Source organism: Pseudonaja textilis, chromosome 6 (genome assembly GCF_049901715.1).
Source record: "Pseudonaja textilis isolate UNSWEBS1 chromosome 6, rPseTex1.2, whole genome shotgun sequence".
Classification (NCBI taxonomy): Eukaryota; Metazoa; Chordata; class Lepidosauria; order Squamata; family Elapidae; genus Pseudonaja; species Pseudonaja textilis.
Genome location: NC_141995.1, coordinates 5,354,540 through 5,376,361, shown reverse-complemented (window position 1 = coordinate 5,376,361; position 21,822 = coordinate 5,354,540). Strand labels below are relative to the sequence as shown.

Sequence of the window (21,822 nt, the reverse complement as noted above, 5' to 3'; positions counted from 1 at the left end):
CCTGAGCAAGGACGACCCTGGCCGGGTGCCTCTGCTTAAAAATATGGGGAGCGGGGACCAAGAAATGGTTCCGTAACGTTGGACGAGAGCTGCAAAGCTGTCGAAGGGATACTTTGAAGGTCATCTACTCTCACCCCAGCCAAGGCCCTGAGCAGCAATCTCTTCCGATTTACATAAATCAATTAAGTATAGGTATATTTTTGAAAATATTTCCTGTCCAACTTCCTGGATGGAACGAAAACCTTTGCCGGCAGAGTGTGCTACGTTGTGCAAGCAGGATTTTAAGAGGCTTCCGTTGGGGTTTCAGATTAGATTTAGATTTAGATTAACAGAGTTGGAAAGGACCTTGCAGGTCATCTAGTCCAACCACCGCTGCCCAAGCAGGAGACCCTACACCATTTAATGGCAGTCCAATCTCTTCTTGAAAGTCTCCAGTGATGAATCTCCCACAACTTCCAAAGGCAACTTCTGTTCCCTTGATTGATTGTTCTCACTGTCAGCAAATTTCTCTTTATTTCTAGGTTAAATCTCTCCTTGTTCAGTTTCCATCCTCCATTATTCCTTGTCTGGCCTTCAGGTGCTTTAGAAAATAGCTTGACCCCTTCCTCCTCTCTGTGGCAGCCCCTCAAATATTGGAAGACTGCTCTCCTGTCTCCCCTGGTCCTTCTCTTCCCTAGACTAGCCAGGCCCAGTTCCTGTAACCGTTCTTCATATGTTTTAGCCTCCAGTCCCCTGATCATCCTGGTTGCTCTTCTCTGTACTTTTTCTAGAGTCTCAACATCTTTTTTTAGAGTGTGGTGACCAAAACTGGATGCAGTACTCTAGGTGTGGTCTTACTAAGGCTTTATAGAATGGTATTAGTACCTCCCTTGATCTGGATTGTATCCCTCTGTTAACGCAACTTAAGATTGCATTAGCAATCTCGGTTGCCACTGTACATGTCTGGCTCATATGTAGCTGGTTGTCCACTAAGACTCCAGTCCCAAAGCCCCAGGAGAAGACAGGTTTGAGAAGAAGATGAAAGAAAGAGCCCAAGAAAGAGCCCAGAGGAGAGAAAAGGGAGGAAGAAATGGAAGGAAGAGAGAAGAAGGGATGAAGTTCGAAAGCCCCGCGATCTTACCGGGAAGGCGTAGATGAAGATCCCCAGGAAGAGCAACAGAATGAAGACAAGGAGGAAGATGAGAAAGACCCACTTGAACCTTCTCCACAAGATGTACTTCAAGGTCTTGTAGGGCGAGGTGAACCACAGGAAGGAGGTCTCCGGGCGCCTGCAACCAAGAACATCTCAGTGGGGGAAGGAAGTTAAGATCACCCGGCATAGGAGCTGCAACCCCATCACGAGCCCAGGATGGACCAGTTATGGCCAGGGTGCCAAACCTGGCTTTTATACACAGCAGGGAGGCCTTCCTACCCCATGTCTCTGATTCCTCTGGAAAGGAAAGTCAAGAACACCTTAGACCAGCGGTTGCCAACCGGTGGACTACGGCCCGTGAGAAAAGTTTTGCTTGCGAGTAAATTCAGTGCAGACTCAGGGCAAGCAAATTTGAGAGACTGAGCTAGCCGATGGCAGATAGATAGATCACTGAATGATTCTGTGAGCAACTTAATCTGCCTGCCTGCTCCGCATGATTTTGGGTAAAAGTTGCTCTTTTTTAAATAAAAAATTCCAATATCTACATGCATGGCGTGTTGTGAGTTAATTTTGTGAGTTTGCTTGCTAGCAAATTTGATGAGTTTGCTCGCAAGCAAATTTTATGTGACAGACTGAGCTAGCCAACGGCAGATATAGATCTCTGAATGAATCTGTGATTCCTTGAGCAACTCAATCTGCCTGCTTGGCCTGATTTGGGGTAAAAGTTGCTCTTTTTTTAAATAAAAAATTCAATATTTATATAAATATTGATAATATTTACATACAAGCCATGCCCAGCCAGTCACATGACCACCAAGCCACACCCACACATTAGGCCACGCCCACAGAACCGGTTAATGTTCCCTGGGATCTAAAATTATGAGTTTGGTGGTCCCTGAGGTCCAAAAAGTTGGTGACCCCTGCACTAAGACTAGGGCCCTCCAATCTCAGCAAATTTAAGATTTGTGGACTTCAGCTCCCAGAATCCCCCAGTCTGCGACTTTAAGACTGGTGAGCTTCAGCTCCCAGAATCCCCCAGTCTGCGACTTTAAGACTGGTGGACTTCAGCTCCCAGAATTCCCTAGCCAGCTTTGTTTTCTGGGGAATTCTGGGAGTTGAAGTCCACCAGTCTTAAAGTGGGCCAAGGTTGGACACCCCTGCCTTAGACCCTGTGATATTATTGGCATGTATTCTTTTCTTTTTCAATTTCCCCCTCTTCCCCAAGAATGGCTATATGTGAGAGGCCGCAGTATCGGAACCCATAGTTCCTTCACCGATTCCCCTTAAAAATTCTTCTCGTTCTCTGCAGCGGACTCCAAAGAGGAAGAGAAATCAAACCAAAGCAAGCCTTGCACTTCTCTTGGCGGCTCTTACTTTGGGTCTTCTAGCTTGGGGTTCATATTGGGTTCATCCCGGCCCAGTCCAGCTGGCCGTTCTTCATGCTCTTGTTCATTGATGATCTCCAGCGTCATCTCCAACTTGCCCTGCAAAAGGGAGTGAAAGAAAGAGGTGAGTGAGGCCACATTGGAAGACCTGGAGCGGTGGTGAAATGCTACCGGTTCATCCCGGTTCAGTCGAACTGGTAGTAAAAAAATAAAAAGCTCCCACGATCAGCTGAGAGGAGAAAGAAAAGCACAGGATCAGCCCTTCCCTCCGTCCCTGCGCATTTCTCTTCTTTATCCTCTCGGTGTTGGGGTTCCGGCAGTTATTTTGAGTGGTTTGAAAAAACCAGCAAATGCCACCTCTGACTGAACCCCACAGTCCTCCTCCTCCTCCTCCTCTTCTCCTGCCTACTTCCTCCTAGCACTGATGATGTAACCTAGTTGGGTCAGGAAACGTCTGCAAGAAAAACACCCAGCTCAGAGAGCACCAAAGACCCCACAAATCCTCCTCCTCCTTTCCACAAATCCCACTCTCTTCTAGCACGGATGATGCTCCCAAGCTGGGTCATGAAACGTCTGCAAGAAAACCACCCAGTTCAGAAACTACCGAGAAGCCCACCATCCAACACTGAGTTCCAAAGATTCTCCTTTCTAAGGAGGTCTCAGAAGCCCAGCAGAAGCCCAGTGAAGCAACTCCTGAGACCCTGAGTCTGAATCATGGACATTTCCAACAGAGGCGGGATTCAGCAGGTTCTGACCAGTCCTGGAGAACCAGTAGCGGAAATTTTGAGTAGTTTGGAGAACTGGCCAATCCCACCTCTGACTGGCCCCACCAACCCCATCTATTCTCTGCCTCCAAAGTCCCGCTGATTGGCTGGGTCTCCTTTGGTTGCCCTGCACAGGAGAACGGAGCTGGAAAGCAGGTTGGTGGGGTGGGAAGGGAAGGGGAATTTTGCAGTATCCTTCCCCTGCCACTCCCACCAAGCCACACCCAGAGAACCAATAGTAAAATATTTGAATCCCACCACGGAACAGAACCTTTGGACAACATACTATACGTGACCTTGCGAGCATCTTCTCAGATATCCCCCCAGACATCATTCCTGAACCTGCTTTCTGGAGCCTTCAAAGTTTCTCCAGAACAAAGGCAGGGAGAGGAAGGCGTTTGCCTAGAAAAATCTCAGGGCCTTTTTGCAATTCTTGCAAACGGGAGCAGGATTTGGGGAGCCCGGCCTGCCACTGGCCTCTAAAGTCTAGATATTCCTTCGAAGTCATCCCATTCTAGACCTCACGTCTGCTGTCAGTCGACCACAAGCCAAGCATGGCCCAGAAACCTCTTGGAACTGAAAAATTGAGCTTCTGATGTTGCTTTCCTTTGATTCCCTAACCCATAATTGGGGCAGACTTGAGACTTCTTTGATGTTGTCATGGTTTCTCCCCCCCCCCTTTTCCTGCAGCACGTGGGACCTGGAAAAAGGGCAGCTCTCCAATCACACAGTCATGCCTGCCATTTTTACTTTTTCAACCCTCCCCGGGTCTCTGTCCCATTAAGCAGGCAACAAGCCACGACTGGAGTGTAAGTCCACTGCTTCACTGAACATTCAGACCAGAGGTGGGATTCAGTCGGGTTCTGACTGGTTCTGGAGAACCGGAAATTTTGAGTCGTTCAGAGAACCGGCCAATCCCACACCTCGGACTGTCCCCGCCAACCCCATCTCTTCTCTGCCTCCCGTTGAGTCCCAGCTGATCGGCTGGGTCTCCTTTGGTGGCCCTGCACAGGAGAACGGAGCTGGAAAGCAGGTTAGTGGGGTGGGGAGCAGAGGTGGTATTCAGGTTCTGACCAGTTCTGGACAACCTGTCGCAGAAATTTTGAGTAGTTCAGAGAACTGGCCAATGCCACCTCTGACCAGCCCTTCCAACCCCATCTCTTCCCTGCCTCCCAAGTCCCAGATGATTGGTTGGGTCTCCTTTGGTTTCCCTGCAGAGGAGAACGGAGCTGGAAAGCAGGTTAGTGGGGTGGGGAGGGAAGGGGGATTTCGCAGTATGTCCTTCCCCCAGGAGCAGGGAGGGAATGGGGATTTTGCGGTACCCTTCCCCTTCCATGCCCACCAAGCCACACCCACCAAGCCATGCCACACCCACCAAGCCACGCCCACAGAACCGGTAGTAATCCCACCACTGGGGTGTTGCTGCTCTGGACTGATGGACCCTGACTTCTATCCTCCACTTCTTCAGAGTGTTACGTAGCATCCTAGACAAACAACATCCTAGCCCTTTCGATAGAGGGACAGACTCACGATCCCATACAAAATACACTTTATAATGCCTTGATAAGATTCCACCTCTGGAATACTGCATCCAGTTTTTGGTCGCCGCAATATTTAAAAAAAGTAAAAGGTCTTGAGACTCTGGAAATGCGTGCCGAGAAGTGCAACAAAGATGATTAGGGGAATATTAGGGAAATATTGAGTCATTCGGAGAACCGGCCAATCCCACCTCTGACTGGCCACATGAACCCCGATCTCTTCTCTGCCTCCCATGGAGTCCCAGCTGATCGGCTGGGTCTCCTTTGGTTGCCCTGGACAGGAGAATGGAGCTGGAAAGCAGGCTAGTGGGGTGGGGAGGGAAGGGGGATTTTGCAGTATCCTTCCCCTGCCATGCCCACCAAGCCACGCCCACAGAACCGGTAGTAAAACATATTTTGGAATCCCACCACCACCAATTAAGATGTTTGGCACCCTCTAGGTCCGTGATGGTGAACTTCCGGCATGCATGATTGTCTGATCCTCTGGGATCTGCCGTGCTGTTCTTGGGAGAGGTTTTCGTAACTGGACATTGGGGGCAAAGTTGGAGGCCTTAAAGGGGCTTTTCTTACTTATTTGACTGTGTTGCTTTTGTGATGACACATCCTGGGTCATCATCACATCCTATGCCATGCTTTCCCTCCCAGGACAAGCGGGGTGAGACGACTTACCGCCAGGGCTTTCGTGCCTTCCTGCTCAGTCAGGCATGGCCACCAACCCTTGACTGTCTTCTGCTCAAACAGCGAGACGTCTCTCTCCCGGCTCTCTAGGAGGTCCAAGTGGCATTTTTCGGCGGTCTTGCTGGGCTTTGGCATGCAGTTGAGGTCCAACTGGATGGAGCCTGGTACGCCCGGAAAAAAAAGAGGAGTGAAAACTGCGAAGAAAAGGGGAGGAATAGCCAGGTCTCTTGCAGAGGGAGGGAGGGAGGGAGGGAAGGAAGGAAGGAAGGCAGGAGAAGGAAGAGGAGGAGGAGGAGGAGAAAGAGGAGAAGGAGAAGGTGAAGGAAGACTTCAGGAGGGAGGGAGGGAAGGAGGAAGGAAGGAAAGAAGGAAAGCAGGCTGTATAAGAAGGAAGGGAGGGAGGGAAGAAGAAGAAAGAAATAAGAAAGAAAGAAATAAGAAAGAAAGAAAAAGAAAGAAAGGAAGGAAGAAAGGAAGAAAAAGAAAGAAAGAAAGAAAGAAAGAAAGAAAGAAAGAAAGAAAGAAAGAAAGAAAGAAAGAAAGAAAGAGAAGGAAGGAAGCCAGGGAGTGAGGGAGCAAGGGAAGAAGAAAGAAAGAAAGAAAGAAAGAAAGAAAGAAAGAAAGAAAGAAAGAAAGAAAGAAAGAAAGAAAGAAAGAAAGAAAGAAAGAGAAGGAAGTCAGGGAGTCAGGGAGCAAGGGAGGAAGAAGAAAGAAAGAAAGAAAGAAAGAAAGAAAGAAAGAAAGAAAGAAAGAAAGAAAGAAAGAAAGAAAGGAAGGAAAAAGGAAAGGAAAAAAAGGCAAGGAAAGGGAAGCAAGCAAGCAAGGGAGTGAGGGATCAAGGGAGGAAGAAGAAAGAAGAGAAAAGAAAAAAGAAAAGAAAGAAGCCAAACTTTTCCTGGAAGGCTACCTATCCAGGTTTAGCTGGGGGAGGCTGGGCATTTCTTGAAAGCAACTTGGATGCCCAGAATTCAATCTTTGCACCCCGTCAAAAGACCCAGGGCTGCCGGCTGCCTTCTTGTGGCCTTTCAGGGCCCCTCAAAAAGACTGTTGACCTGTGCCAAGCCCGTGGAATGCCATGGGTCACCCTCAGGCTTGGCCCTTTTGTCCCAGGCCCCATTGGTCCCACTCTTCCCTTTTCCCAAGGTGCACTAGCTCCTGTAGATGTGGATAGACTCCCTGCATAGGGAGGGATTCCAATACTGTCCCGCAACCTCATCAAGTTTTCCTTCTCTTCTACGACTTGAGAGCTGCGCATGAATTCCCCGGTGCCGGTTGTTCTGACCAAGGCTTCCCAAGACCGTAATTAAGCCCCCGTTTAGTTAAAACAACTCTTGTTTTATTGCAACGCTGGGAATTATTTTCATTTCCAGACGGTAAGGAGTCCCAAACAGTCCCTCGAGATAAGCACCCACCTTTCTCTCCTTTGAATTGCTGCCAACAACTAAAGTGCCACATGAATTATAAAAAACCCAACCGAAGTACAAAGACCACACAGAGCTTCAAGGATTAATCCGAACAAAATGAATGACCTTGCTTCCTGCAAAGGTTTTTCTACCTTTGCCTGTCCTTTATCCCTTATGGGAGGGGCAATCACCTCCCAGCCTTGTTCTCGAGTTGCCCGTTTTGTTTCAGCTGCTCTCGCCTTCTAGCAGCTCTGTGCATACACGCACTAGGTATAGGCTCCCACTGTTCCTCTGCCTCGCTGCTCCCAGACTCCAGAGGCTCCAGAGTCAGCACCCCACTCCCAGATGGTCCTGGCCTCATCTCTGCATCGGATGCAGGACCCTCGTCCGAGTCCCCCCCCCCCAAACTCCCTGACTGATCCCCTTTCTTCCCCACTGTCCGATTCCGCTGCCGTCTGCACAGGCTGCCGGCGAACCACAACACCAGTTCCCCAAGATAACCTCAAATATGCAACCACATTAAAGTAGGAGAGAAGAACGCAGAGGCGAATCAAGCAGCAAGGTATTTATAGGACAGAATGGAAAAAAATCTAGAATTGGCCTCCCTGGATTTATCACTCACCCAGGTAATCATCAAAGGAGAATTTGTCATTGTCCCAGATCTGAAGGACCAGCTGGGGTGCGACTTTATTTTCGGTCTTGTCCAAGCTCCAGAAATGTTCCTGCATGTGAACACAGAGAAGAAGTCATTGCAAGCAAGGCCACAGTGTTGTTCACCATTACGTAACAGAGTACACAATAACAGAGTTGGGAGGGACCTTGGAGGTCATCTAGTCCAACCCCCCCACACACACACCCATGGCGGGAGACTTTTATGCCATTCTGGACAAATGGCTGTCCAATTTCTTCTTGAAAACCTCCAGGGTTGGAGCACCCACAACTTCTGGCATGAAATTTCTCCTTATTTCTAGATTAGATGCCTCTGTGTTGCAGTGCAGACTCTCTGTAGAGAGATCAAACCTCACTCCCTTCCTCATTCCCTGATGATGTTATCTCATTGGGTCATGAAATGTCTGCAGGAAAGCCACCAAGCTCTGAGAGCATCAAGAACTCCACAGTTCCTCTTCCTCCTCCTCTCTACAAACCCCACTCCCTTCTAGCCCTGATGAGGTTCTCTAGTTGGGTCATGAAATGTCTGCAGGAAAACCACCCGGCTCAAAGAGCACCGAGAACCCCTCAGGCTTCCTCCTCCTCTTCTCCTCCTTCTTCTCTTCTTCTCCTCCTCCTCTTCCTCCTCCTCCTCCTCTCCCACTCACTCCCTTCTAGCCCTGATGAGGTTCTCTAGTTGGGTCATGGAACGTCTGCAAGAAAACCACTAAGCTCAGCACCAAGGACCCCACAGTTGTCCTCCTCTTCTTGTTTATTCTCCTCCTCTTCCTCCTCCTCCTCTCTACAAACCCCACTCCCTTCTAGCCCTGATAATGTTATCTAGTTGGGTCATGAAACGTCTGCAGGAAAACCACCCAGCTCAGTTAGCACCAAGGACTCCACAGTTGTCCTCCTCCTCCTCCTCCTCCTCCTCCTCCTCCTCCTCCTCCTCCTCCTCCTCCTCCTCCTCCTCCTCCTCCTCTTTGCAAACCCTACTCCTTTCTAGTACTGATGAAGTTCCCTAGTTGGGTCATGAAATGTCTGCAGGAAAACCACCAAGCTAAGACAGCACCAAGGACTCCACAGTGGTCGCCATCCTCCTCCTCCTCCTCTTCCTCCTCCTCCTCTTTCCAAACCCCACTTTCTTCTAGTATGGATAACGTTATCTAGTTGGGTCATGAAATGTCTGCAGGAAAACCACCCAACTCAGAGAGCATCAAGGTTGTCACAGTTCAACCCTAAGATACAAAGATTCTCTTCTATCCACACTTGTAGTATATAAACAGAGAGCAAATCCCACCCTCTTCTAACACTGACGGTGTTGCCTGCTTGGGTCATGAAATGTCTGCAAGAAAACAGCCAAGCTCAGAGACCCCACCGTTCAACCCTAAGCTACAAATATTATCTTCTATCATGTAGAGAACAATGCACGAGGACCCTAATTTCTTCCTTGCGATCCTCACAAATTAACATTCCAATCCAAAGACCGGAGCCCAAATAAAATTCGAAAAAGAACAAGTTGTGCGCAGATAACTGCTTGGGAACTTATCACAAACTCCAACCACCTGACTCCCTGTTGTGGTTAGCCGGCAACAGGTGAGGACGGTTGAAGAGAGTGAGGAGTCAGACGAGGGGCCAGGACCATTCGGGAGTGGACTGCTGCCTTCAGAGATTGTGGGGTCTGGCAGCTGCGATGAGGAGGTTTCTGAGGAGCCTGTGCCAAGTGCGTGCAAGGCTGCTCGCAGGAAAGAGCAGCTGCAGCAGCACGGGCGACTCGGGAGTAAGGCTGCAAGGTAATGGCCCCTCCTTCAAGAAGATAAAAGTCAGCTGTGAATCGGACGTTCTTTGCAGGAAGCAAAGACGTTTTGAAACTCAGCCTTGTGGACATTACAGTTGGCATTTGAAGACTCTTGTGTTGTAAACTATTTCTTATCTGTTATTCTTGGCAGCCTTGCACAGTTTTGGTGAGGCTCATGCTTATCAAAGTTAATTAGTTTGCAGCAGTCTTTTAACCGGGGATTCATAAGAATCATTAAAAGGTTTCTGTTCCCTTCGATTCGTGTTCATTTTATTGGAAAAGGGTTTGGGTCAAAACACTCCCCCAGACCCATCCATCACAGCTGCTTTTGAGCCTCTGTGGACCTCCCAACAAGGACCACCTCAGCCTTTCCAGATGCTCACCTTCTTCGCCACGGAGCAGACCTGCTCAGCAGGGAGATAATCAAAGGGGAAGATGAACCTCCAGTTGAAGTTGCCTTCACCTCCCAGGGACCTGTAATGCACATCCGTCTTCTGCTTGTTCTCCTCATAACCAACCAGCCACCTGCAAGTCATGGAAGAAGAAGAAGGAGAAGGAGAAGGGGAAGGAGGAGAAGGAGAAGGAGAAGGAGAAGGAGAAGGAGAAGGAGAAGGAGAAGGAGGAGAAGGAGGAGGAGGAGGAGGAGGAGGAGGAGGAGGAGGAGGAGGAGGAGAAGAAGAAGAAGAAGAAGAAGAAGAAGAAGAAGAAGAAGAAGAAGAAGAAGAAGAAGAAGAAGAAGAAGAAGAAGAAGAAGAAGAAGAAGAAGAAGAGGTGTAGTAGTAGTAGTAGTAGTAGTAGTAGTAGGAGGAGGAGGAGGAGGAGGAGAAGGAGAAGGAGAGGAAGAGGAAGAAGAAGAGGAGGAGGAGGAGGAGGAGGAGGAGGAGGAGGAGGAGGAGGAGGAGGAGGAGGAAGGCCAGGCCCATTAGCCACCAAAATCAGAAGAACGTGAGCCACTTTGTCAAAGAGGGATCCCCCAAAGTGCTTTCCCCTCCTCATCCAAGAAGCTTCTTCAGTCCTCGGGTGAGAACTTCAGAACTTCTTGGATGAGAGTGTTTTCATGGAAAGTCCAGTTGCTTTTTGGGAAACACCTTTGGGGATAACTGCAACATGGACAATTCAGGATCTCCACGGACAAGAAGAAGAAAGGTACCCTTGTCATGAAGCTTTGGACTATCTACCAGGGGTCGGCTTCAAAAGTTTTAGCAATGGGTTCTCGGCTCAGTTGCTGGGTGGGTGTGGCCTAGTCAGCCTCCTGCACCAAAACAGGGGGGTGAATTTTGGCCAGAGGTGGTATTCAGCAGGTTCTGACCAGTTCTGGAAGAACCGGTAGCGGAAATTTTGAGTAGTTCGGAGAACCGGCCAATCCCACCCCTGACTGGCCCCGCCAACCCCGTCTCTTCTCTGCCTCCCATTGACTCCCAGCTGATTGGCTGGGTCTCCTTTGGTTGCCCTGCCCAGGAGAACGGAGCTGGAAAACAGGTTAGTGGGATGGGGAGGGAAGGGGGATTTTGCAGTAACCTTCCCTTGCCACACCACCAAGCCACACCCACCAAGCCACACCCACCAAGCCACACCCATCAAGCCACACCCACCAAGCCATGCCCACCAAGCCATGCCCACCAAGCCATGCCCATCAAGCCACACCCACCAAGCCACACCTACCAAGCCACACCCACCAAGCCATGCCCACCAAGCCACACGCACCAAGCCACACCATGCCCACCAAGCCATGCCCACCAAGCCATGTCCACCAAGCCACACCCACCAAGCCACACCTACCAAGCCACACCCACCAAGCCATGCCCATCAAGCCACACCCACCAAGCCACGCCCACCAAGCCACACGCACCAAGCCACACCATGCCCACCAAGCCACGCCCACCAAGCCACGTCCACCAAGCTATACCCACAGAACCAGGCAGTAAAATTTTTTGAATCCCACCACTGTTTTTTGCCCTCTACAAGCTCTGGAGGTTTTTCTCAAACCTTCAGGAGGGCCAAAATGGCCTCCCTGGGCTCCGGAGGTTCTCTGGAAGCCAGAAACGGGCCCATTTCTGGCCTTCTCGAACTTCCAGGAGGCCCGTTTTTCACCCTCCTTGAGCCTCCATGTGGCTCTGCACTTCCCTGCATCCAAAATGGGCCCCGTGGGGACTCCTGGGAGGGGAAGGGTGGGTGGGGCCAGCCAGGGGTAAGATTTGGGGGTTCTCCAAACTGCACAGAATCTCAGCTAAGGGGCTCTCCCGAACCCGCGCGAAGCTCCCCAGCCGCCCAGCCCTGCTACCTACCCTTTCACGTAGATGTCGCTCATTTTCTGGCCGGTGATGCTGAGGTCATCCAGGATGACGTCTTGGGCATTCCAGACAATGCAACGCAAGTAGAACCTGGAAGAAACAGCCCAGATGGGGTTCAAGAGTCTCTTGTCAAAGAGAAGAACAGCAGATAAGTCAAGTCTAGAAATATAGGAGGGTCTTTCACTACAACCAGCAACGGAACCGCCACTTCCTGGCTGTTCTTTGGATCAGCTTTGTAACTAAAGATCAGGGCAGTCCATGGCATTTCCTGTTCTCCTCTTCCTCCCAGAAGGAAGCCAACAGATTGTTGGAAGATCCCAAGCGGGAAATGTCATCTCTACCTAGTTCCACCTCCCAGGAACAGAATTCACAAGCCATTTCAGTAGCTTCAGTAGCCCTCCAGGGATGAACCTGCTCCCCCGAATCAGTTGGCCTACAGAATGCAGGATAACAGAGTTAGAAGGGACCTTGAAGGTCTTCTAGTCCAACTCTCTGACCAAGCAGAAGACCTTATAGCATATTAGACAGTTGGCTGTCCAAGCTCTTCTTTCAAACCTCCAGTGATGGAGCTTCTGAAGGCAACTTCAGGACTTCTTCTGAACAACTTCTGAAGGCAAGCTGTTCCATTAGTTAATTGTTGTCACCGTTAGGAAGTTTTCCCTGAATTCTAGGTGGTTCTTCTCTTTTATTAGTCTCCATCTGTTGCTTCCTGTCCTGCCTTCAGGGGCTTTGAAGAACAGGTTGACACTCCTCGCTCTTCTGTAGCAGCCCCTCAAATATTGGAACACTGCTATCATGTCACCCGTGGTCTTCCTTTGAATTAAAGGTAGCTGTGCTTCTTCTCAGAGTAGCCATGTTCCTTCTTTTGCTGTGTCCCATTGAGATGGTAGAGGACAGGAAGGCCTGTAGGAACGTTGTCCATGGGGTCGCAATGGGTCAGACATGACTTCCCAGCTAACAACAACAACAATTGAGAGCCAGCTTGTCCTGAGTATCTAGGTGACCACGTTGAGGTTCTTCTTGTACTATACTGGCCATGGACATGCACTATGTTAACAACTTGGCAACTGAACAGTCCATGGCAAGGAGGCCATGTTGGTTGCAATCCTTCGTGGTTGCGATCCTGGAGATCACCTACTATGGAGGGGTTGGGAATGAACTTATTGGTCGTGGTGGTTAAATCCAGGCTCCGTGTTCAAAAACAACCTTTCTCTAAAGGCCAAGTGGTGGCAGAGAAGCTTCAGGGTTTTCTTCCACTGTCCATCTTGAGGGCTACTAGAGTTAGGAAGAAGATTTTCAGCAAGATGAAACCGGTCACATTCATCCGATGGTCTATGGCAGGGATTTCCAACCTTGGCAACTTTAAGCCTGGAGGACTTCAACTCCTAGAATTCCCCAGCCAGCTTTTCTGGCTGGGGAATTCTGGGAGTTGAAGTCCTCCAGGCTTAACGTTCTTAAGGTCAACGGCAGTGCCTCTCAACCGCGGCCCCTTGAAGATGGGTGGACTTCAACTCCCAGCTTTCCTCAGCCAGCCCAGAATTCTGGGAGTTGAAGTCCACTCATTTTCAAGGGGCCACGGTTGAGAAACACACTGGTTTATGGGGAAAGCTACATGCATGAAAAACCTTGAGAGGGGAGGCCATTACCTCTTTGCTCTTCGCGGGGTCACGTTGAATGGTGGCCCTGGTGGCCCAAGGGATTTTGGAAACAGGTCCACCCAAAGCTGAACTCTGCCCTGTAATGCAAGGGAAAGCCATGAATTAGAGAAGAAGGGTCTCTTTGCAATATCCCTGGCCAAGGATTTGGCTTTGAATGCAACTTCCTGGCTTCGTAGGCAGAGAGCTACAGAGTCTATCTCTTGGGACATCAGTGGAATTCCTATGGAAGGCAACCAATCTCTCTCCACCGTCTTCCTGTCTATTATGATGGTTTGCTAAGGACTGGTCATTGGTCCAAGTGTTCTGTCCTAAACTTCCCCCCAAAATCACTAAGCCAACTCTTAAGTCCCGGAAAAACCTCTTATTAAATGAAAGTGAATTGAGTGCATTCACATTCAGCCAACGGTTTGGCAAACGGTCTTGCAAAGGTACACTAATTAGCTCAGACCTTATCTATCCTGGAAAACTGCCCGGTAAATATTTCCACACACGCAGTGGTGACAGGGAAGAGCTGGGTTACACAGACAAATCTTCATGAGGCTGGAACAAATGAATGAATGAGTTGTCTTCTGCAAAAGCCCCCTACCCCTTTGGAGTTCTTAATTGTTCCTTCCTTCTGGCAGCTCTGTGCACGCGCAGGCTGGGAACCGGTTCCAGAAGCTCCCCTGCCTCACTGCTGTCTGAGCCCGAAGGCAGCTATGACTGCCAGCCTGCCCTGGCCCAATCTCTGCCTCCGATGCAGAGTCTTCGTCTGAGCCTTCCTTAGCCTTCAGGACTGGCCCAGGTTCCTCCCCAACCTCCTCACTACTGTCCGACTCTGCTGCCAGCTCCATCAGCCGCCGGTGGGCCAAAACACTAAGCAACTCCACCCACCTCACACACCCAAGATTCAGTTAGGCCCTGGCTGAGAGAGGATGGAGCTTTGGACTTAACCTGGCATCTACAGACCCCTTTAATTAGCTAGAGGGCAACCACTAGGCAAGCTGGCCTTGGAATGCACCATCTCTTGTGGGGCTTGTAAAGCCTGGACATTGATAGTGTCGGAAGAATAATTTGCAGTTCCAACTCGAGCCGAGGTTGTGCAAGAATAAATCAGACTGAAATCCAGACAGCTTTGAGGAAAAGTGATTTCTTTAGTCCCCAAAGCAAAGAGGTTTGTTGAGGTATTGAGATTTAAGAGCTGACCAGCTGCTGTAAAGCTGATGCAATGTAAGGCTGATGCAATAAGAATGAATCAGCATTGGTATTGCCATTTTAAGACCAAGAATGGGTCCACAGAAGTTTTATCACTTTAAGAGGTGTCTATATAAAGGCAGCCATTAGAGCGCATATTCTCTCTCCTTGGGCCCTGTCTTCACTGTAAAGTTCTCCGTGCAGAGTTAAGAAAACGGATTGATTGTCAGGTATTTGCCTCCCATGTATATTTCTGTATATAAATGTCTTGTATATAAACCACCGTTAAATGTCTAAGCCCACGTGTGCCGTGTTTTGCTCCTGGGTTGTCTCACAATAATAGTCAAATGCTTTGACAAGGTTTGTCTTGGGGGCAGCTACAGAGGAAGTGGGGTACAGAGAGGTTGTTTTATAGGGGAGTTTGTCCTGGGTGTGGAAGTGTGTAGGTGCTGAGCCCCTAGGGTGACACTTGAGGGGCGTGGGTGGGTGTACCTGCTGACCTCAGAGGAGGGGTTGGTACCATATCATAATTATGTTCATCTTATGCTAATTGGGTTCTGTGGGTTTGCTCTTGTGTGCGTTTACAATTTGAAATAAGCAGGGGTGGATTTCAAATATTTTTACCACTGGTTCGGTGGGCATGGCTTGGTGGGCGTGCTTCGCGTGAGCATGCACGCTTTGTGCACCCACGCGCCAAACACGCACTTTGCACATGCGCAGAGGGCTTGCTGCTAACCTTCTCCTGCAATCTTGCATCTATCTGTGTCTTCAACAGGTGCGAAGCAGCTGAGGTTGAAAAGCAAGAAAGGTCAGTATAGAGCTAAGGCAGATGGGAGAGACCAGCAGTTGATCGTTGAAGCAACCGGTTCAGACAAACCAGGCTGAACCGGTCGAATAGCACTAGTGGAAATAAGTGTTTGATTAACCCTCATGTTTGGTGTAAGTTTGGAAAGATTTTTGGGGGAGCTGTTAATCAGTTGTTTCCTTGGAGACATAGGATTTCCTATATCAGTGATGGCTAACCTTTCCGTCATAACCTGCCAAAAGCACATGCGCATGCATGCGCATGTGCCTGCACCCATAATAAAATGTGCTCCTGCGCCCCCGCCCACCTGCGCATGTGTGTGGGTCTCCCATGCATACATCTCCCCCTGTGCATGCACAGCAGATCCCTGACAATCAGCTGGCTGATGGGGGGGCATGGGCGCATGCACTGTGGATCAGTTCCAGGCGACGGCTCGTATGCCGGTAGAAATGCTCTGTGTGCCACTTCCGGCATGCGTGCCACTTCCGGCATGCATGCCATAGGTTTGCCATCACGGTCCTATATAATATTTCTAGCACATTCATACACATAGGAATCTCACCCATCAGCACCCATGGGCTGACGCATGTTGCACAGGGGTGGGATTCTACCAGTTTGCACCAATTCGCTAGAACCGGTTGTTAATATTCTAAGCAGTTCGCAGAACCGGTTGTTAGAAGAAATTAGTGGCCTAATCCTGTAAGGGAGGCAGGAAGGAAACATTCTGGTGTTGCTTACAGAAACTGCCTCTCCATTAACCCTTATTACATTCTTGACAGGACTAGACTTCCTGTCTCAGGAACTTCTCTGGAGTTTTTTTCCCCTCCTTTGCTGGTACTTTGCTTGTGTGGAGTGACCATTCAAAGTTACAATGGCACTGAAAAAAGTGACTTATGACCGTTTTCCACACTTACGACTGTTGCAGCATCCCTACAGTCATGAGAGGCCGGGCGAGGAGATGCGTGCCTCGAGGTGAGTGATGTTGAGTTGGCCACACCCAGCCAATAACATGATCACCAAGCCACGCCCACCCAGTCACATGACCACTAAGCCATGCCCACCACCTAAGCCACAGCCACACAACCGGTTGTTAAAAAATTTGAACCCCACCCCTGATGTTGTATCCTTCACACCAGCAAGTAAATTGCCAAGGATGAGCCAATCGTCCTGATCTTCTTGACTGGAAGCCTTGAGAGTGAAAAAGGTCAGGTTTCTTCGGAGTCACCACCTTCTCCTGGCCAATTTTACCTGTTCAATGTCCGGCTGGAGAGGGCTGTACAGCTGCCTGGTCTCCACATGCTCAGGGACCAAGCCTTGTTTCTGCAGGACACGCAGGGCGAGCCGTTCTTCCACAGGGCCCAGGTGGGGGTTGGGAGGCTTGCTGTCCTCTGAATTGAAGAGAAAAGGCAGAGATTTCACCCACCGGCCAATTGTTGGGGCTCCTGTCTGTAATGCAGGGAGGGACGGAGGGGGAAGGACACAGTGGGCCCCCCAGAGGTCCTGTTGCTGGTTCAGTTTGCGTTTGCTCAAGCTGGCCACTATTCTCTTAGGTTAGCAAGAGAGGAAAATATCTGTGGCTCAGGGTTGAATTCTGGGGTCCTTAGTGAACTGGGTAGTTTCTTGCAGATGTTTCATGACCCAACTAGAAGAGAGTGATGTTTGCAGGGGGGAGGAGGAGGAGGAGGAAGAGGAGGAGGAGGAGGAGGAAGAGGAGGAGGAGAGGAGGAGGAGGAGGAACAGGAGGAGGAGGAGGAGGAACAGGAGGAGGAGGAGGAGAAAAAGGAGGAGGAGGAGGAGGAGGAGGAGGAGGAGAGTAGGTTCCTTGGTGATCTCTTGAGTTGGGCTCTTTTCTTGCCGACATTTCATTACCAAACCAGGTAACTTCATCAGTGCTAGAAGGGTGAGAGTCTCAATCAAACAGTAAAGAACAGCCTAATCAAGGAGCTACCAAGAAGAAAACAACACTCCCACCTACCCCCACAGAGCAGGGCAGGGCAGGGAGTAGCAAACAGAAAGCAAACCCCCCTCCCTTCTAGCACTGATGGTGTTACCTAGTGGAGTCATGAAACGTCTGCAAGAAAACCATCAAGGCTTCTTAGGTTAAACCTGACTCCTTGCTGTTGGGCCTTCTACAGACTCAATAGAATGGAATGGAATGGAATGGAATGGAATAGAATAGAACAGAACAAAACAGAACAGAACAGAACAGAACAGAACAGAACAGAACAGAACAGAATAGAATAGAATAGAATAGAATTCTTTATTGGCCAAGTGTGATTGGACACATAAGGAATTTGTCTTGGTGCAAATGCTCTCAGTGTCCATAAAAGAAAAGAGACATTCGTCAAGAATCATGAGGTACAACACTTAATAATAGTCATAGGGTAATATAGTCATAGGGTACAGTAAGCAATCAAGTCATACTAGGAAACAGTCCATATAAATCGTAAGGATACAAGCGACAAAGTTACAGTCATACAGTCACAAGTGGGAGGGGATGGGTGATGAGAAGATGAATAGTGATAGTAATGCAGACTTAGTAAATAGTTGGACAATGTTGAGGGAATCATTTGTTTAGAGGAGTGATGGCTTTTGGGGAAAAAAACTGTCCTTGGGTATAGTTGTTCTGGTGTGCAGGGCTCTATATAGCGTCGTTTTGAGGGAAGGATCCCCTTCATCAACCCTACAGCAACTTGGTCAACCTCTGGGAAGCCCACCGCCCGCTGTCCCACGACAGAAGATGGAAGCCATCCAACCCAGCTATAAAAACCCAAAAGGAATATAGAAGCCCGCAAGCATGAACCCGAATGGAATCCAGCAAGACAAGGCCTCCTTTGCTTGTCTCCTCGGGGACCGATTGACCGTCCTTGCAACAACTCAGCCTTGGGACAATGTCTCTCTCTGCTGGCCAGAACCTACACATACAGGCAGTGGTGGATTCCAATTTTTTTTTTACTATCGGTTCTGTGGGTGTGGCTTGGTGGGTGTGGCATCGCTTAGTGGGCGTGGCAGGGAAAGGTTACTGCAAAATCCCCATTCCCTCTCCACCCCACTAACCTGCTTTCCAGCTCCTTTCTCCTGTGCAGGGCAACAAAGGAAGACCCAACCGATCAGCTGGGATTCCATGGGAGGCAGAGAAGAGATGGGGTTGGCGGGGCCAGTCAGAGGTAGGATTGGCCGGTTCTGACCAGTTCTGGAGAACCAGTAGAGGAAATGTTGAGTCGTTCGGAGAACCAGCCAATGCCACCTCTGACTGTCCCCGCCGACCCCATCTCTTCTCTGTCTCCCATTGAGTCCCAGCTGATCGGCTGGGTCTCCTTCGGTTGCCCTGCACAGGAGAATGGAGCTGGAAAGCAGGTTAGTCGGGGTGGGGAGGGAAGGGGGATTTTGCAGTAACCTTCTCCTGTCACGTCCACCAAGCCACACCCACAGAACCTGTAGTGAAAATTTTTGAATCCAAACCACTGGGGTATTTGCCGGTTCTCCAAACTACTCCAAATTTCCGCTACCGTTTGTCCAGACTGGTCAGAACCTGTTGAATACCAAGCTCTGCATACTGGTCTCTGCTGCCCACACAGACCCCAAAGAGGATGGATTGTCTTTGGGTAGATCCAAAAGAGGTGCCAGAAAAACTGCAAGTTTCAGTCACCCTTGATATACATAGAAACATTGTTGGAAGGAACCTTAGAGGTCTTCTGTATACCATTCCAGTTAAATGGCTGTCCAATCTCTTCAGTGTTGGAGCCCCCACAACTTCTGGTGGCAAGCTGTTCCACTGGTTAATTGTCCTCACTGCTAGGAAATTTCTCTTTAATTCTAGGTTCCTTCTCTCCTGGATTAGTCTCCATCCATCGCTTCCTGCCCTCTGTTGTTTTGGAGAATAAGTCGACCCCTCTCCTCTTTGGGGCAGCCCCTCAAATACTGGAAGACTGCTCTCATGTCACCCCTAGTCCTTCTTTTCATTAAACTAGAGATATCCAATTCCTGGAACTCTTCTTCTTCAGATGTTTTAGCCTCCAGTCCCCTAACCATCTTTGTTGCTCTTCTCTGCACTCTTTCCAGAGTTTCAACGTCTTATTTGTATTGTGGTGACCAAAAACTGGACGTAGCATTCCGAGGGTGATCACACTTTACTGCCATCTTAAAAACTGCCAATTAACACCAATAGATTCCATGAGGTTTCATGACCCAACTAGGGAACATCATCAGTGCTTGTAAGGAATGGAGTTCTTACCCAGGTCCGAAAGGCAGTACGTTTGATCTCCAAAGATGACCTGGTCAGTCTTGTAAACTGGAAGCTTGCCCTTGTGTTGCAAGGCAAAATGATGGAGGAGTTGTGATGGGCGCAGCTGATCTCTCCACTGGTTGGGACCAGAACTGGAAGGGGAGAAACAGACAACCAAGCAGAGAAACAATACAGATTTAACAGAGTTGGAAGGGACCTTGTAGGTCATCTAGTCCAACCCCCTGCCCAAGGAGACCCTACACCATTTCTGACAGATGGCAGTCCAGTCTCTTCTTGAAAGCCTCCAGGGATGAAGCTCCCACAACTTCTGAAGGCAACTTCTGTTCTATGGGTTGATGGTTCTCCCTGTCAGAAAATTCCTCCTTATTTCCAGGTTGAATCTCTCCTTGTTCAGTTTCCATCCATTGTTCCTTGTCTGGCCTTTGGGTGCCTTGGAAAATAGCTTGACCCCCTTCCTCCTCCTCTCTGTGGCAGCCCCTCAAATATTGGAAGACTGCTATCCTGTCTCCCCTGGTCCTTCTCTTCACCAGACTAGCCATACCTAGTTCCTGCAACCATTCAGTAACATAACATAATATGTCCTTCAAGCCCTTAGACAGTCAGAAGGAAGACTCTCCTACGTTTTCACATGTAATTGTGTTTTAGGTATATAGGATGGGGCTGAATCTGGCATGTTCTCCATGCAAAAGTCTGCCCCACCACTAAACTCTCTCAGTTTCATAGTGGCAGCATCTGAGAGGAACAGGTACCCAGGAAGAGTCTGAGAAACCACCACCAGGATGGTCCTTCACCTTAGAAGATGAGTCACTCATGTTCTTGTTTCTCTTCCTCCTCCTCCACCTCCTTTTCCTCCTCCTCCTCTTCCTCCTCCTCCACTAAACTCTCAGTTTCATAGTGGCAGCATCTGAGAGGTACAGGAACCCAGGAAGAGTCTGAGATACCACCACCAGGATGGTCCTTCACCTTAGAAGATGAGTCACTCATGTTTTTGTTTCTCTTCCTCCTCCTCCTCCCCCTCCACCTCTTCCTTTTCTTCCTCTTCCTTTTCCTCCTCCTCTTCCTCCTCCTCCTCCTCCTTTTCCTCCTCCTCCTCTTCCTCCTCCACTAAACTCTCTCAGTTTCATAGTGGCAGCATCTGAGAGGTACAGGAACCCAGGAAGAGTCTGAGATGCCACCACCAGGATGGTACTTCCCCTGAGAAGATGAGTCAAACTCATGTTTCTGTTTCCCTGAGTAAGTTCTATAGGCTTGTCCAGAAGTACTCACATGCAGTAAGTCTGAGGAAGGCCACAACGAGCCCCATATCGGGAAAGGAAGCGATTCTCTAGGTCAATGATGGTTTCCCCAATCTTCTCATCTTTGGACAAGAGGTCATAGTCATACAGGGTGATCTTCAAGTCCTTCTCCATGGGCAACGTACAAGTCAACTCAAACATCCTACAGAAAGCAGAAACATACCAGTCAGCTGAAAGGAACAAGGGCTGGGATTTTATGGAGTTGCTGTAGCTGTTCAGCAATTGAAACGCCTTTCTAGCACTGATGAGGTTACTTAGTGAGGTTATGACACGTCTGTAAGAAAACAACCAGGCTCAGAGAGCACCAAGGACCCCATAGTCATCTTCTCCTCCTCCTCCTTTTCCTCTTCCTCCTCCTCTTCCTCCTCCTCCACCTCCTTCTCCTCCTCCTCCCTTTTCTCCTCCTCCTCCTCTTCCTTGTCCTTTTCTTCCTCCTCCTCCTCCTTTTCCTCCTCCTCCTCTTTTTCCTCCTCCTCCTCTTCCTCCTCCTCTTCCTCCTCCTCTTCCTCAATTTGCTGCAGGAGAACTCACCACGGGCAATTCAACACTGTATTTATCATTTCATTCGGTTACTTCTGTTATTGGTGTCCACATTTGGGTCGAAATGATCGTAACCGCTGTATTTCTAGATTGGCTTTCTTTCTTGTATTATGATTGGCCATGGGTCTGTCGAAGTTGATTGAACTTTTGCATTTGTGGAATTGTCCTCTAGTGGGTTGTCCCGTGGTGATTTGGCTGCAGCAAGTAGTCCGTGGCAAGTCACCCCACTCCATCCAGGGACATCAACTCCCCTCCGCCAACCCTGTCAGGGACTTCTACGGGAAGACTTACTTTCCAAAGACCGGTTCCAGGGTACAGGGGATGTAATTGTCCTGATCATTGATGGACTTCTTCCCCACAGAAATCTTCACATAAGGGTCACACTGTGCGGGAGAAGGACACGGAGAGAGAAAGGGGTCAAGGCACCGAAGAGGCAGGGAAGCAAAGTCAAACCCCCTTTAGATATTT

At 49.3% G+C, this 21,822-nt stretch overlaps 1 protein-coding gene across 6 annotated transcripts in view; it reads right to left on the bottom strand.

Annotated features, from left to right (window-relative positions):
- The window catches only part of DYSF (dysferlin), a 181,452-nt gene that overhangs the window by 10,091 nt on the left and 149,539 nt on the right, over nucleotides 1–21,822 (bottom strand). For all 6 annotated transcript variants that reach the window (XM_087935713.1, XM_087935716.1, XM_087935718.1 and 3 more), the window contains 11 exons: nucleotides 21,646–21,737; nucleotides 20,786–20,956; nucleotides 19,508–19,650; nucleotides 16,522–16,661; nucleotides 13,284–13,372; nucleotides 11,632–11,727; nucleotides 9,730–9,871; nucleotides 7,523–7,622; nucleotides 5,489–5,658; nucleotides 2,507–2,616; nucleotides 1,121–1,268 (listed from right to left, as the gene is read on the bottom strand). In XM_087935713.1, the coding sequence (XP_087791839.1) occupies nucleotides 1,121–1,268; nucleotides 2,507–2,616; nucleotides 5,489–5,658; nucleotides 7,523–7,622; nucleotides 9,730–9,871; nucleotides 11,632–11,727; nucleotides 13,284–13,372; nucleotides 16,522–16,661; nucleotides 19,508–19,650; nucleotides 20,786–20,956; nucleotides 21,646–21,737 (1,401 nt within the window). The remainder of the gene's footprint in view (nucleotides 1–1,120; nucleotides 1,269–2,506; nucleotides 2,617–5,488; nucleotides 5,659–7,522; nucleotides 7,623–9,729; nucleotides 9,872–11,631; nucleotides 11,728–13,283; nucleotides 13,373–16,521; nucleotides 16,662–19,507; nucleotides 19,651–20,785; nucleotides 20,957–21,645; nucleotides 21,738–21,822) is intronic.